The sequence below is a fragment of the Dermacentor variabilis genome, chromosome 10 (genome assembly GCF_050947875.1).
Source record: "Dermacentor variabilis isolate Ectoservices chromosome 10, ASM5094787v1, whole genome shotgun sequence".
Taxonomy (NCBI): Eukaryota; Metazoa; Arthropoda; class Arachnida; order Ixodida; family Ixodidae; genus Dermacentor; species Dermacentor variabilis.
This window is the reverse complement of record NC_134577.1, coordinates 48093644-48110062: the sequence shown is the minus strand read 5'-3', so window position 1 is coordinate 48110062 and position 16419 is coordinate 48093644. Positions and strand designations below refer to the sequence as shown.

The 16419-nt window shown below is 47.1% G+C and overlaps 1 protein-coding gene across 1 annotated transcript in view; it reads right to left on the bottom strand.

Moving 5' to 3' along the window:
• The window catches only part of LOC142560482 (uncharacterized), a 99155-nt gene that overhangs the window by 47718 nt on the left and 35018 nt on the right, over positions 1-16419 (bottom strand). Inside the window, exons 4-5 of the mRNA XM_075672636.1 lie at positions 10773-11067; positions 1802-1985 (exon numbers count right to left, since the gene is read on the bottom strand). Of these exons, the coding sequence (XP_075528751.1) occupies positions 1802-1921 (120 nt within the window). The 5' untranslated portion in view covers positions 1922-1985; positions 10773-11067. The remainder of the gene's footprint in view (positions 1-1801; positions 1986-10772; positions 11068-16419) is intronic.

The following is a 16419-nucleotide window of genomic DNA, read 5'->3' as shown; positions in this document are numbered from 1 at the left end:
CCGCCGCCGCGAAGTCCGCCGCGCGTGGCACGTCTGTGAATTTACGTTCAGACAAGAGTGTCTCAATGTATTTATATAACGCGGGTTCGATTCCGCCTTGCCCCCGAGTAAACAGAAAGAAGCGTACAATCTTCCAACATAATATTTACGTAGTGAGACAGTGCTAGCGAAGCCGTACAAGGGAAGTAAATGGGCATTTACAACACATAATAAACGCAATAAACAAGTAATTATTTGGTGAGGTGAGCAGTGAGGAGTTCCCTAATTATTAGCAGGTTTTGTTCACTAACGAATATATCTGGTAATTTATTGCACTCTTCTATGACAGTCGGTAAAAGTGATTGATTAAATTACTTACATTGAACCGCGTAGACACTGAATGGCGTAAGAGTTAAAAAGGCAATGCGATGTCCGTATTGCAAAGGAGCGAGAGAGAGACCGAGAGACAAGAGGGGATGAAAGACATGGAGGTTAGCCAGTGTCAGTACCCGCTGGCTACCCTGTGAAGGGGTAAAGGAAAAAAAAAGGTGCAAGAAGTCAATAAATATAGGTGTAGGTGTGGAAAATTAATGTATAATCCGTGAAATGAATATAGTCGAGCAGCCTTGCGGCACAGCGCTAATGAGTTGAATCCAAGAGAGGTCGTAACATTAACAAACCAATAGGCTCTTCAAGAAAGAATGCGCACATTGTCACGATATGGCGTTTTCCTCTTTCACAAAAGTTTTACAAAAAAGTTGTGCACCTCGCTTCGTCCATGGTTGCATGCAGTTGAGGAAAAACCTATAAAAACCTCTCCGCGGTTCCTTTACAAAAATGTATATTTCCGATTTATTGAGTCCCCACAGAAATTTGTCCGCAGTACCTGTAGTCTATCTATTAAGAATTTACATAAATATCGTGTAGCTGAAGGACTCTGAAGGAGTAAGCTATAAACAATAGGCCTTATACTGTTTGGGTGTCTAGACTGCCTACAGTCCAATCCAACTATAACAAACTCGAATAGTAAGAATTGTTCTCTATATCGAACGCTCGAGATTTACGAACCGATACGCACCAAAAATGCCTCTCTTACAGAGAACTAGACACTGGACATTCCACTAGACACTGGACAAGCCTTACAGCGCCACAAGGTCCCTCGCATGCAGCAAAGCCAGCGTCCCAGAGACGGTTTCCTTTTTTGTTTTTGCTTTTTTTTCTTTCTCGAGTAGTCGACGTGCTCCACCGGTATAGTGCTAATGTTGAGGGAAGTGGTCTACACATTCTTGCGCATAGACATTACGCCATTCCTAGCTACGCTAATAGCTCAAGGCACAGGCAACACTTATTTAGTGCCTACTATGCATAATTTCGTTTTCATTAAATAAATTCCTGCCTTGATTCTTTTTCTTTACTCGAGATAAATTGGAATGCAACGAACGGAACATAATATTCCGTTTAACACGTTACAGAAGTGCTTGGGGTATATCGAGTTCATATGCTGATTTTTTTTTAGCGAGTAATAATCGAGCGAATAAGCTTGGTTATAACGGGGTTCAACTGCACAGCTAGCATAGTGCCTTGCCTTTTCAGCCAATTATTGTTAAGAACATTTCCTCAAAGGCAAATTAATATTCCACAACGCAGGTAACGCAGCCTAATACAGATGCAATGTCAGGTGTTGTAGGCCGGCCGCCGACTGCCTAAATCATGCTTTTTATCGATTTCCTTTTTCAACCGTGACTGCAAGCGACGCTGTCCCTCCCGACGACCCGGCAGGGCTGCAACGTGGAGCGCTGATGCTGCAACGAGGAGCGCTTACGTTCGCCACCTTCGACTGCCGGCACCCGGGCAAGCTGCCGCCGCTTCCGATGACTTCACCGGTCCGAACGGCGGGCGGAGTGAACTGGCGAGCGCTGCGCCGAAAGGAAGCCCGAACCATGGGCGCCGCCGGCGGGGCCCGAACCTCGGGGCTGCGCACGTCCGACGAACCACTCCGGCGGGACCTGCGGACAGCGCTTCACTTTCACCTATAGATTTTATTTTCGCACGCATCGATGCACATATATATATATATATATATATATATATATATATATATATATATATATATATATATATATATATATATATATATATATATCGTACGAGCGGAAACAAACGTGACGGGAAAAACTTTCAGTCATGGAGGAAGGAAACTGAGGAGAGGCCCTACCCCCTCCGCGCGTTAGGAGAAAAGTGTGGAGGAAATGACGTAGTAGGTTCCCCTCTTTTTTGCTGTTTTTTTTTTATTTCTTTGCTGTAGTGGCCACGCCTTTCGTGCCGCAATGGCGGCTTTGTTATGGTTCTGTGCGCTCACACGTGTTGCTCCGTAGGTTTCGTACCGTGGCAGAGGCGCCGTGCGGGCAGGTTTTCGTTGGTCTCCGTGTTTTGTTGCGCTGCGTTATCTGGACCGTGCACTACCGGATGCTGCTGTGGCCAGGTGGGACAGGAGGAACTAAAGTTCGTGAAATGAACGCGCATGCAACGCTGTACGCAGTGTACCGCGCCACGGCAATGGCTACGGACGAAGGAATATCCGCTGAAAATTTTGCCCTCTTTGGCGGAATCATGCTAACGTGCTAACGATTGCTTAGTATTGCTGCGGAGCGCGCGGGTCCGAGCAGCACGGTTGCGCGCAGCGCGGCGTGGTTTCGCGAGAAATGTAAACAAGAGAGGAGAGCTGGCCCGATAGCCGGAGCAACGCCATGAGCAACGCCAACTTCCGGCTTCACTTTAGCTTCACAAAGAGTGACGTCAGGGCCTCTCCTTAGTTTCCTTCCTCCGTGCATTCAGTGGTGCCAACGCCTCCTTTACTATAGATGCCTGCCGCGTCGCTAGTCTTCCCATTGGGGCGAAGGTTCCCGTAGTTCAGGGTATACGGAGAGACGGCACTCGCAGCCGACCCTACTTCCTCTTTCGGAGGAAGTGACGATTACTAGGCTGGCGCGCGCTCGACCAATGGCTTGACGAGAGACCGCGGGTCCATCCTCCGGGATCACAAAAGACGCCGCTAAAATCTCGGAGGCAGGGCCACGTGATTTAGGTTTGCAGCGGTCGCCGCAGCTAGCGCTCGCAGCCGACCCGGGTGGATAGGAGGAAGGAGAAGAGGGGGCAGCAACCAGCTTCTCGGCTCACGCGGCAGGCATCTAGTGAAGGAAGCATTTGTGGTGCATGTCGATGAACCGTACCCGTGTGCAAGGCATGGTGAAAACATATACTGCAATGGTTACAAAGATAGACCGAGGAACCGTATCTCTTTTTCAGATAGCGACACTGAAGGCTTGCTCACGCAGCTTTCCTGTAGTTTTGCAATTTCGTAGGCTTCCACAATCTCCCTTGTCATCCTGCTTTGAGCCCTGTACAGAATGGAAGTACTTACAAACAAAGGTTTGCAGGAACAATCTCGGCATTGAATACCCAAATGCCCCGAGATTACCCTAGTGGCGTTATATCGATGCTCTTTTAATCTCTCATTGATCTCTCAGACTCTCTCTATCGCTCAGAATGATCGCCATCAATCGGTTACAGGAGGCATCCAGGCAGATGGCGCAGTCTTCGGAAAGTTTCGAAGCCACGGCGCCGGTAGTCGGGGCTAACGCCGGATCGCGTACTAAGGAGTGCGAAAATTCGCTGCTCCTAGGGTCACAGCTACTTAAAAAAAAAAAAACTGCAACGACGCTTAACCTTTCTCATCTTCTCACCTATAGCCGTGCTACTAGATCCCCAAGTCTGTAAGTGCACGCACTGCAGTCGACGTCACCTCGTGACGCTGAATTCAACCAAAGCCTACACTGCTTAACGCCAGGCGCAAAGGCATTGGCAGCAGCACTAACGTACAGTGGATCTCGCGCATTTCTTCGAAGAAGAACCCTCGTGCTGCACAAAAAATACGTTTCTAGTGAGTTTTGGTTGAAAGAAGTGCCAAAAGGTGTCGCTGCCACCGCTAATGCTGACATCCTGGAACGCTTTTCTGAACCCCGTCAAGCTCAGCTATAACGTCAAATTCGTCATCTTGACCGTTCTCATCGGCTGACAGGGCGGTTACGCCATTCTCTGATTGGTTCAAAACGTGCCGACATGGCGGAAGGTGGTGGTGGTGGGTTTAAACAGATTGTGGTGTATATAGCGAACCGACTACCGGTGTAACCGCGATTACGTGCAGCTGTACTTTGCGTCTGTGTGCGGAGTGCATATTTAGCCGCACGGTGAACTAGGCCAGGAGGTTATGACATGGCGGAATTTGAAGATACGGCAGAATAATATAACAGCGTCTAGCACGGAAGGAGGAAAGAAGTAGAAGGGAACATGGGTACGTCCCACTGCCTTTGATGTCGTCATCATGATCATAATGATCAATATACGGGCCAATGAGGTCGAAGAGGTCGATGGGCCATCGATGCAGTTTGCGTGCTTCTTGTTTCTTTTTTTTTTAAGGAAGTTATTATAGGCATTCAGCGGCACCGGCTATCGCACTCGCCGCACGATAAACAACGAAAAAACACAAGAAACGCAGAGAAACACTAAGCACAGTCACGGAGCCCACATACATAGAGAAGTTCTGCACACGAGTCAGTGAAGCCACTCAAGGTAGAAAAGGAATCGGACAACCCCGCGCAGGCATGATTAAACAAAGTCCATTAATGAATACAAAAAGAATAATTCAAAGCGCAAGTGAAAGCTTTCAGTTCACAAAATAGCTGGACATAATTACAGAACATAGCACATAAGTGCACATATTGCAAATAATGGTACATTCGGCTAGCCGTTTTCGAGCGCTCCTGAGTGCCCCTCTGGCGGCGCACGGTACATTAGGCTGGTCGAAATCGAGTTGCTCGGAACGGACTCGGCTGGTTCTTTCAAAGCTCCGCGCTCCAGCGCAAAGCGCTCGCAGGGCGCTTTCACCTTGAACTGGGAAGCGCGAACGAGACCTTGTGGAGTTCCGGTCACGTGGCTCCTGCAGCTTCCGCCGCCGGCTGCGGCGGCAACGGGAGGACGGACGCCTCGGCGCCACGTTTGTTTACGACAGACGGAGCGCTGACGTATTTAACCTTCCGGCACGCAAATATTTTGGCGAGCGGCTACATGTTAGGCTTGAGCACGCTCTCACTGGCTCAGATCTATAGAGCAGCAAGAACCAGCCCAACGTATGATAAACTCACATAACGGATATGTTATCTGTAGTAATGACACTTTTGCATTAGATGCAATTTATTGTAAGCCTAGACTGGAGGACAACTTTCTGCGGCAATGAAGAGAAAGCTACACGGGCGCAGCGTCCGCACGTGTGTTTACCGAGCCAAGTATTCCGGCAACGCTTGACAGCGTTTTTGGTTTCTTAGAACAGACGTTGGGCTAATCAGCGTGGCTTCCACGTGCGATGCTTTCGCGTTCGCCCAAATGCGGAAGGAAAAAAAGCAGGGAAATGAGTCACACTTAACACTCAGGCCTCTGTTTTGCCTTATTTTGCTGTTGCAAGTAAGACATCTGTGTTTTTCTCTTACGCAATTTAAAACTATAAAGCGGACGAGAATGTGAGACTTTTTTCATAGACGCTTTCACCGGTGCGAGCGCTGCCTTCGTGGCGCTTCCTTCGTTGCCACAGAAAGTCGTCAAATAGAAGTTAAATTCTGCGTTTTAGGTAACAGAATCACGATTTAATTATGAGGTACGCCGCAGTGGCGAACTCCGGATAAATTTTGAGTATACCTGCGGTTCTTTAACGTGCACCCACTGCGGGCATTGTACACAGGTGTTTGTTTGTTTGCTTTTTTTTTTGTTTTTTTTAACCCCCATCGAAAAGCAGAGGCAGCGGCCGGGATTTGAACTGTAACCAAGGTTAGGACCAGTGTCGTAATTGTTGTTGACCAGTGCGACACCGCATAGGGTGCTATGAATCTCTGTACCCAGAAAGGCCGCCAATGGAAACTGAAGCTGGCAACGTTTACCACGCGATCCTCTCGACTGAGGCCGCTGGTAGGTAGCTTAGCAGGGACCGTCAAGGAATTATCAAGCATGGCCTGGGATAGTACTCTGTAAAAATGTTTCCACCCTCAAGGGCGCTGTCGCACTGGTTCCACCCTTAAGGGCGCTGTCGCCCTTACCGTTAGGGCCTTACAAAAAATTTAGAGGCCGACAACAGAGCTCTACCTAGACGTGCGATGACGAAAGACGTAGTTGAAAACTATGTAATCATCCTGACAGCCTTGGGCGCACAGAAATATCCAACAAGAGAATTTTACAGCGAGAGATATGAAACTCTCCTGTCGGATATTTCTGCGCGCCCAAGGCTGTCATAATGATTGCATATTCTTCAACTACGTCTTTTGTCATCGCAAGTCTAGTTAGAACTCCGTTGTCGGCTTCTGTAAATTTTTGTAAGTCCCTACGGTAAGGGTGTTACCAGTGCGAAAAGAAAACACCCTTCAGGGTGTAAACTTTTTGCAGTGTTAGTGAGGTTAGTACTGCTAGTGAGGCTTATACAGTGCTGACTAACGGTCACGTCCTCAGCTACACAGGCCTTCCAGATAAGAGAGAATGCGGGGTAGGATTTCTAATGCGTAAGAACATAGCGGGAACACTGACGAATTCTACAGCATTAATAAGAGGGTAGCAGTCGTCGTAACAAAGCTGAATAGGAAGCACGGAATAAAGACAGTACCAGTCTGCGCTCCAACATCCAGTCACTATGAAGAAGAAATAGATCACTTTTATGAAGATGTTGAATTAGCGATGAGAAAAGTGGGAACTCAGTATACGGTAGTGGGTCAATTCAATGCAAAAGTGGGGAAAAAGCAGGCTGGTGAACAAGCAACCGGCAACTACGGCATCGATTCTACAAACCCTAGAGTAGAGACGTAGGTGGAATTCGCAGAAAGGAAAAGACTCCGAATAATGAATACCTTGTTCAGGAAGCGCAGTAAAAGGAAGTGGACCTGGAAAAGCCCTAACGGAGAAACAAGAAACGAAAAAGATTTCATACTCTATGCCGATCCCAGCGTAGTGCAGAACATAGAAGGGTTAGGTAGGGTAAAGTGGAGTGAGCATAGGTTAGTGAAGTCTAGGATTTCCCTCAATATGAAGAGAGAAAGAGCAAAACTAGTCAAGACGAAACCGGCCTACCTAGACGCAGTCAGGGTAAAAGCAGACCAATTCAGGCTGATGCTTGCAAACAAATATGCAGCCTTGGAGCAAAGAGATGAAGACGATATAGAGGAAATTAATGAAACTGTAATTAGGCTGCCTTCAGAAGCAGCAATTAATTGGGAGTTACCTCATCAATAATAATAATAATACAAGTTTGCACGTAGCTCCAATTTTCTGCTACCTATGGTTTATTCTAACTATAGAAACATTACATCATCATTCACTGCTATAAAACTGTGGAATGGTTTATCTAACACTAATTAATCTTCATCCGTTCATGTATTTAGTCATGTCCTCAAGCTTCTTTCTATGTATAACAAAGTTTACGTCATTCATTACACTACATTTGCCATTTGCACTTATTGACAGTTCTTTTTTTATGCACTATAGGCTTGTATACAGACAATTTTTTTCGTTATTTTAATTTTTCTATGTACTTTCGCGATTGCGTTTGTTTCCTTTAGTTAGCTTGCTCATATTTAGTACATCTCTCTAGTGTTACTATACCGAAGGACCAATTGCAGTCTTTGAATTTGGGACCCTCGTCTGTATAGTGTCTTTTACCCATTCACTGTATTTAAAGAACAATAAACTGAAACTAAAGGGACAAAGGCAGCCAGTAGGTAAGCTCTTCCAAGGAACAAAGGACTTAATAAAGAAACGATCGGCCTGGAAGCGTCCCACTCAAGAAATCAGATAGAATTCGCGGAACTGTGAAAACTGATCAACAAAGAGAAAGTAAGGGTTATTCAAAATTATAACGTGAGAAAGACTGAGGGAGCAGTCAAAAATGGACGCAGCAAAAAATCAGGGAAAGAAAAACTTGGCATAGGTCAAGCCAAGATGTATGCACTGAAAGATAAGCAGGGAAATGTCATCAGCAATTTCGATGATATAGTAAAAGCAGCAGAATAATTCTATACGGACTTGTAGTGTACCTAGAACAGCCACGCTACCTTCATTCAAAGTAGTGATGAACAGGATACAGATGTTTTTTGAAATGATGAATTTAGACGGGCCTAGCAAGACAAGACCCGGCGACAAGCGTCTAAAGAAGATAGAATAACGGTCGATTAAATAAAAAATGGAGGAGATATGAAAACTGGCGGCCTATTATACGCAATGCCTCACAACTTCAAGTGTACCAGAGAGCTGGAAGAATGCCAGCATCATACTAATTCATAAGAACTGAAGAAATATAGGGCCATCGGCTTGCTTTTAGTATTGTAGGCCATCAGCTTGCTTTTAGTATTGTATAAAATATTCACAAAACTAATTTCCAATAGAAGCAGGGCAACACTCGACTTCAATCAACCAGGAGAAAAGGCTGGCTTCAGGACAGAGTATTCTTCAATGGATCACATCCATGTCATCAAACAAGTAACTGAGAAATCTAAGGAGTACAATCAATCTATATGGCTTTCATATAGTATGAAAACGCATTTGATTGAGTTGATATGCCGGTAGACATAGAGGCACTGCGTAATCAAGGAGCACAGGAGGCAATATGTGAATACCTTGGGAAATATCTATAAAGATTCCACAGCCACGTTGGTTCTCCACAAGAAAAGTAGAAAGTTGCCTATCATGAAATGCACCAGGCAAGGGCACACAGTCTCTCCAATGCTATTCACCGCATGCTTAGAAGAAATATTCAAGCTATTAGGATGGGAAGGCATAAGAGTTAAGATCAACGGCTAATATCTCAGAAACCTTCGATTTGCAGATGACATGTAATGTTCAGCAGCACTGGGGATGAATTACAACAAATGGTTGAGGACCTTACCCGAAAAGTGTAAGAGTGGGGTTGAAGATTAATATGCAGAAGACAACGATAATGGTCAGCAGGCAAGCCAACAATAATTCTGGTTCACCAGATAGCCTCTAGAGTCTCTGCAGGGGTATGTTTAACTAGGTCAATTATTCACAGGGACCCTGATCATGAGAAGGAAATTTACAGAAGAATTCAAATGGGCTGGAGTGCACGCATACGGCAGGCATTACCAGATTCTGACTAGGAACTTACCACTGTCGTTGAAGATAAAAGTGTATAAACACTGCATTCTACCGGTGCTAACATATGGGTAGGGCTCCGTGTTTTCGGATAAATCCGAAAAAAAATCCGATAAGCACTCAATGGCAAAATTTTTGCAATTCGGATTTATCCGATAAATTCCGATCTTAACGGCGAATTCGACCCTGTTCCGTTCTTTATCGAAAGCCTTTCGATAAAGGGCATGTTCCAAACGGTCATTGATACATCGGCCGGGTTGGCCGATACGAACTTCACCTCACGTCAACAGTATCTCGCAGACCGCACCCATCGAACATTTAACAAAGGGCTTGTCGCCCCCGGAAGCGCGAGACGACATCTTGATATACGGTACCGTGGCGGCAATTGAGCGCCAGGGGACAGAATCGAGTGCGGAAAGCCTGCTGGAGGAAAGAAAGCATGGCATGCTCACATGACGCATCTCTGTAGCCCGTGAGCAGATTTTTTGGGCAAGCAAAATGGGAAGGAAACGAAAGCTTTCCAGCGACTACGCAAAGGAGTTTAGTGACTTTGAAGAGTCAATGTCATCTGAAGGAGTCATTGTTCGCAAGTTTTGTCGTGTGACCGTTGGCACTGCGAACGGCAAGGGCGCCTTGAAAATTGCGGAGCATCTACAATCACAACGCCACGTCCAGCTGAAGAGGCCCCGTCCTCCGTCAGTGACAGCGACCTCCTAAATTATGCTGGCGTATATTACAAAAAGCTTTAAGGTTGTAATACGCACGAACATAGGTGTTCTGTATTCAAGTATTTGTGCTTGTGTGCATATGTGTTTGTGCGTTCAAACCTTCCAGATACTAAAATACGCTTCGTGCGTTTTGATGTTTGCGTGTTCAGATATAATTTCATCTGAGATTTTGGAGTATTGAGAATAATGCGAAATTAAACTCCGAATTTCGGAGAATGAGGGATTTACAAGAAATGAAGTCCGATAAACGCCGACTTTCCGCCAAAGGAATAAACTCGGAATAACACCCTCCGAATTTCTACGTTATCCTAAATTTACGTATAGGCCTCTATAAATTTATTAGCATTTAGTTGCCTAATGCTTCATTTGGAATGTGTGCTTTTACCCTCTTTTGATATTTTATTACATGAATTTTTCAATCAACCCAACGTGGCCAATTGCCCCTGTGGGTACGAGCATATGTTTTGAGGCAACAAGTACAATCGCGCTGGACGAGTCTGGATCGCGGTTAGACATTTTTGCAAGCAAGCGCATGACGAATTCAGCTCGACTTCTGTCCGGAACGGGTTTAACTCCTTCAGTGTCACCGACGTACAGGTACGCTTCCGCATTCCTATGCTGCTATGTCAAAGACGTATACCCGTACGTTCACCATAGCACCCTCTCTCTTCTGATCCCAAGAATGCATCTTTCATTAACCATGTCTTCTTTCTTACCTTCTGCATAATCAAAAACGAACTGCTGTGTTCACTTTACAATATCCGAGAAAAAGAAAAGAACGCACGATAAGCTTGTGTAACCACCGAAAAAAAAAAAAAAGAAATGACAGTGAAAGTGTTAAACGCTTCCACTTTCCAGGAAAATTACCTCCTGCGAGGTCTTGGGAGGCGTCCCTCGCGGCTCCGATCGGAGGAAGACAAGGAGGGCGAAGTGGAAGGCGAGCGACGCCTCCTCAGGTCGCTGACCTTCCTCCGCCGCTCGACCCTGCTGCCGCGGCGGCGCTCCCGGCTGCTGCCCTTTTTCCGCGGGCGCTGCGGCGACGCCGGCGACGACGACGACAAGCGCTGCGTGGCGCTGGCGCGTTGGGCGTCTCGTTTCTCGCACACCAGGCTGAGCAGGTCTCGCTCCAGGCGACGGCTCAGGGGCGCGGGAGCGGCGCTATCTGCGACGTACCACGACAATCTGCGGGCAAACTCGACGGGAGTAAACGCGGCGCGACTGTTGGGAGACCCCAGCCCACCGCGGCTTCTCTTAAGGCAGTTGCAGCGATTCTACACTCCCGTACCCACTTTCCCATAAATTGGAAGCTCGGCCGAGGTAGCTGGCACGGTAGCTGCGCCTTGGGTATCGGCGGAGGGTCAAATTCTCAGCCTACGGAAACATCGATTATACAGCTAGCACTAAAGCCCGCGACATAAGGCCGAGTATTACTTAGGACTAACTTCGCGCCTTGGACAAATACAAACAAACAAATAACAAACCAAAAAACGAACAGGCCGCCGGCTTAAACTCAGCTTAAATTATCGTGTCTCCTTAGTGTATTTTCAAGCGTTACGACAGCGACGACAAACAAGTTACTATTACCGATCCTATAAATAAAGGTTATTAGGATTAGCACTACGGCTTCGCCAACGTTTTGACGCCGATAAAGTGTAAAAGAAACGTGGCGGTCGCTAAAGTGGGAGAGTATAGCTGTATCCGGGGGAGTCCGATCTTTTGCTAATTACGACGACACGAGGGAAACGGACAAAGAAAGCCAGAGAAAGCACAGCGGAAATTATTTCTCGTGCTTCACCGAGATAACAAGAACAATGCAAAGGGAGAGTTAACAAGTTAATGAAAAGAAAACTTGGCGCAGGCAGAGATAAGCCCGCATTCTATGAATTGACCAATGCCGGCGGCCACCCTGCTGTCCAATTTCCTGGGTACTCGCGGATACGTACCAGTCGTGGGAGTGCTATTTATGCGAACTTGTGTGTGTGTGTGTGTGTGTGTGTGTGTGTGTGTGTGTGTGTGTGTGTGTGTGTGTGTGTGTGTGTGTGTGTGTGTGTGTGTGTGTGTGTGTGTGTGTGTGTGTGTGTGTGTGTGTGTGTGTGTGTGTGTGTGTGTGCGTGCGTGCGTGCGTGCGTGCGTGCGTGCGTGCGTGCGTGCGTGCGTGCGTGCGTGCGTGCGTGCGTGCGTGTGTGTGTGTGTGTGTGTGTGTGTGTGTGTGTGTGTGTGTGTGTGTGTGTGTGTGTGTGTGTGTGTGTGTGTGTGTGTGTGCGTGCGTGCGTGCGTGCGTGCGTGCGTGCGTGCGTGCGTGTGTGTGTGTGGGTGGGTGTGTGTGTGGGTGGGTGGGTGGGTGGGTGGGTGGGTGGGTGGGTGGGTGGGTGCGTGCGTGCGTGCGTGCGTGCGTGCGTGCGTGCGTGTGTCACTCCCTCCCCCCCACCTCGCGAAAAAAAGGATTCTGGCTACGCCGCTGGCTTGCACCAGTTTACAAATGGACATGACAATACATTGCTAATTTTTAGGCGGAAGGTACGGTTACACAAAAAGCTTTCTATTAGGTTCTACATATTTCCACGGATGCCCATTCCCGACAAGTCTTACAAGACCCCGTAATGCTATGTTGTGGCACACCTTCTCTATATCGACGTACATCAATAAGAAAAACTGTTTACGTACAAATGCATCACCAATATTTCCTTCAATGCACACAAGATGATCAGTTGTGCAGCGCCCTTCTCTGAAGCCACACTGGTAAGGATCAAGCATTTTGCCCATTTCAAGGAAATTTAGGAGTCTCCGATTAATCATTTTTCAAATAGCTTACAAAGGCAACTTGTGAGAGCTATCAGGCGGTAACTTGCCACCGAGGAAGTGTCTTCACCCTGCTTCAGAAGAGGGACCACAATCAATTCTTCCCATGTGAACTGAAGGTGTCCGGCAGCCCAAATAGTGTTGAAAAGGGCGATTAGTATAAGTTGTGTATCACTATGTGCGTTTTTAACCATGTCATAAATGACTCTGTCAGGTCTCGGTGCAGAGCTCGTGCATGCGATCAAGGCAGCTTTCAACTCGGCAATACTGAAAGGCCGATTCGTTCCGTCGGCATTTACGTAGACTGGCTTACATTGTTCTATTTTATATTTAATGGAGGACTGTGAATAATGGACTGAGCTTGGCACACGCTCAAAGTGCTTCCCAAGAGAGCTTGCATAATCTTGTAAGCTATTGGTCGTTCACCAGAGGCAACGGGGGCATTTGTTGCCCTTCTAGGTTTCTCAGGCCATTCCGCACTTTCGCCTCCTGTGTGTATGAATTTCTACCCGAGAGGAACCTCAACCGGAATTTTCTCTTTGCCTGACGCTGTGTCCGCCTTCCCTATGATTTAACGTTTTTAAATTGAATGAGATTTTCGATCTGCATTTCGTGATCTACGCAATACGCCACATGCTTTATTCTGCCTCTTTCGCGCCTCCCTACGGTCTTCGTTCCACCAGGAAACACGTTTTGCAAGTGAACCACCATTCGTTTGTGGGATAAACTTCTTGGTTGCATCAATAATAAAAGCGGTAAAATGTTCAACAGCATTAGCTATACTAAGATCGTTTATAAAATCTCGTGGTAAATAATTAAGTTGATTCTTTAAAACACCCCCAGTCAGCCAACGCTAAATTCAATCGAGGAATACGGGGACCATTCTCATGCTGCGTTATCAAGTTTCAAGTTATAGCGAAGTAGTCACTTCCAAAACGTTTATTGGTGACGTTCCGTTCCAGGTGTGACAGAAGAGAAGTAGAGCCAACTGCTAGATCGATGAATAAGAGTTGTGTTGGAACCTGTAATAGGTTGGCTCCTTCTTATTAAACAGGATTAAACACGCAGACAGAAGAGGTCGAAGAAAATTCTCAATGAATCGCCCTCTCGCGTCGCATCGCGAGTCTCCCCACATCGCGTTGTGGGCGTTAAAATCACCCACGAGCATGTAGAGGTTCGGAAGCTGATTAATGAGGTTATAGGAATCGCTTTTTCTGATATTATAGTTAGGGGGTATGTATAAAGAACACATAGTGACCAGTTTATTAAAGAAGACTGCCCGAACTGACACTCTCAAGGGGCGTCTGAAGGGCGACGTGTCGACAAGCTACAGATTTGTCGGCAATTATTGCTGCACCGCCGAAGGCGTTAGCCTCCTCACAGTCTTTTCTGAAGATGGTGTAATTACGAACTACGAGTGTTTGTAGTTTTCAGATGTGTCTCTTGAACACACAACAACTTTGGAATATTTTTGTGTAAGATGTCTCTAATATCGTCGAATTTAGGAAGAGGTCCTAAAATATTCAAATGCATTTGTGTCTCCATTATGATAAACATGTTTTGTGTGTGCGTTTAAGAGATGAAGATTAGCTCAGGGGCCCTTTCCACGTGCCGTGACACGAGTTTTCTCTTTTTTTTTTTTTGGGGGGGGGGGCGATCGCGAGAATCTCGCCGCTCCTTAAGCGCTAGCGGCGCCGTCTGGCTGGTTGTTGTGTCTATCGCCTCTTGCGAGGCGCTGTGTCTGACGTGAAGGCTTCCGTACGTCGAACGAGACCTTTGAGGCCACCAGCCAGGAGGTCGACGGCCCTTCCCGCTGGGGTGGCGGAACAACGCTGGCTGCAGCCGCCGGGAGGGGGGGGGGGGGGGGCATGGAATCGCCGCTGGCTCATTGCGTGTGGGCCGGACAGCTGCCGGAAGCCGTTGTGTCGCTGCCCCCTGACGCGTCACATCGGCAAAGGTGCTCTTGGGCAGGTAGGATATCCGCCTGCGTGCCTCCTTGAAAGTTATATCTTCCTTTACTTTTAATTGTAACTATTTCTTTTTCTTTTTTTTTTTTTGCAGGATGGGCACGGCCGCGAGTAGGCAGCGTGCTCCCCATCACTGTTCACAAGGTGTAGCGTGTTTTCACGAGACTCCGATGAGTGTTCATGAGCATTGCACTTCGCACAAGTTTGGCGGCCTCGGCAGTTATGTGAGCTGTGGCCGAATCGCTGGCATTTAAAACATCCGAGAGGATTTGGCACGTATGCCCTGACACGAAGTTTCATGTACCGGGCCTCGATGGAATCGGGCAGAACACTTGTTTCGAAAGTGAGTACCAGGTGCTTAGTCTGGATTTCTTTGCTGTCGCGTCTCATCTCAATCCGTTTAACGTTTACGACATTGTGTTCACTGAAGCCCTCCAACAGTTCAGCCTCATACATCTACAATAAATGATCGTCTGAGACAACATAGCGGGTGGTGTTCATAGTATGGTGCGGGGTTACTGTTACTTGAACGTCCCCAAAGGACACTAGATTGGGCAGCTTTTCATGGAGCTCCAAGAGGAGATCATCACTTGACAACCTCGATGCCTTATAACCTGATCCAAGGGCCTCAGTTAGAGATTTAGAAACAAAAAAAGGGGACATGGCTCGTACTTGTTTTTCTGCTTTTTTCAAAGTGGATCACATGCAATCGTGGGAAGTTCTGTCTTTCACGTCCAAAGAACCAAAACACATCTGCGGTGCGATTTCTTTAAGGTGATCAAGGAGTGGTGGGGAGGAATTGGTCATTGAGATATCTGGAGGTTTAGGCAGCAACGCCACATGGATTAGCAGCCACCCATCATGGAGCTCAACAAGGGGACGCCGCGCAAAGTGTAAAATAGGTCCCGCAAGCGCCAGCTGTACGTCACTGCTATAACAAAATATGGTATACCCAAGGTTGGCTACCCACACAAGGTTAATCCCTGCCACCCAAAAAATCAGAAGTAAAAGGACGTGAGTAGAAGACAGGAAAGACTGAAAGCTAGAGGAAAAGACGAGGTTGAAGAAGAGGATAGGAAAAGGCGACTGCCGGTTTCCTCCAGGTGGGTCAGTCTGGAGTCGCCGTCTATGTGAAGCAGAGGCCAAAGAGGTGTGGTGCCTCCACCGAGGGGGCTTAAAAGTCCGAAAAGCCAGCACCGACTCAAACCCCCGAATCCCCTTTCCCGCGGGCACGGCTAGGCCACGCAAAGCCGCGAGAGGGAGGGTCCAACTCTCATGTGCGCGGGTGCGTGGTAGCGCAACACACCAAACGCCTGCTGACGCAGACGCCCCTGCGGTGCAAGGCAATAGTCTCGCTGAAGTGCATTGTCGACGATTACATTCACAGGATGTTGCATCGACATGTAGACCAGCCCTGCCATGTTGCACCTTTCCTCCTCCGTGCGTTCAGGCAAAAAAAAAAAAAAAGCGCATTTCACCCAAACAAACGCGGAGAGCAGTGAGTGACGTTAAGCTAATTGCTACTGAACGCGACAAGACGAGGACTGACTGGAAGCAGACAACAGAGGACTGACAGGAATTAGGAAAGCGGTGTGTTGTCTACTTTCTGTGAGTCCGCCTCTTGCCGCGCCGTTTCCCACTTCAAGAACACGGAGATGATGCTTTCAGCAAATAAATAAATAAATAAATAAATAAATAAATAAATAAATAAATAAATAAATAAATAAATAAATAAATAAATAAATAAG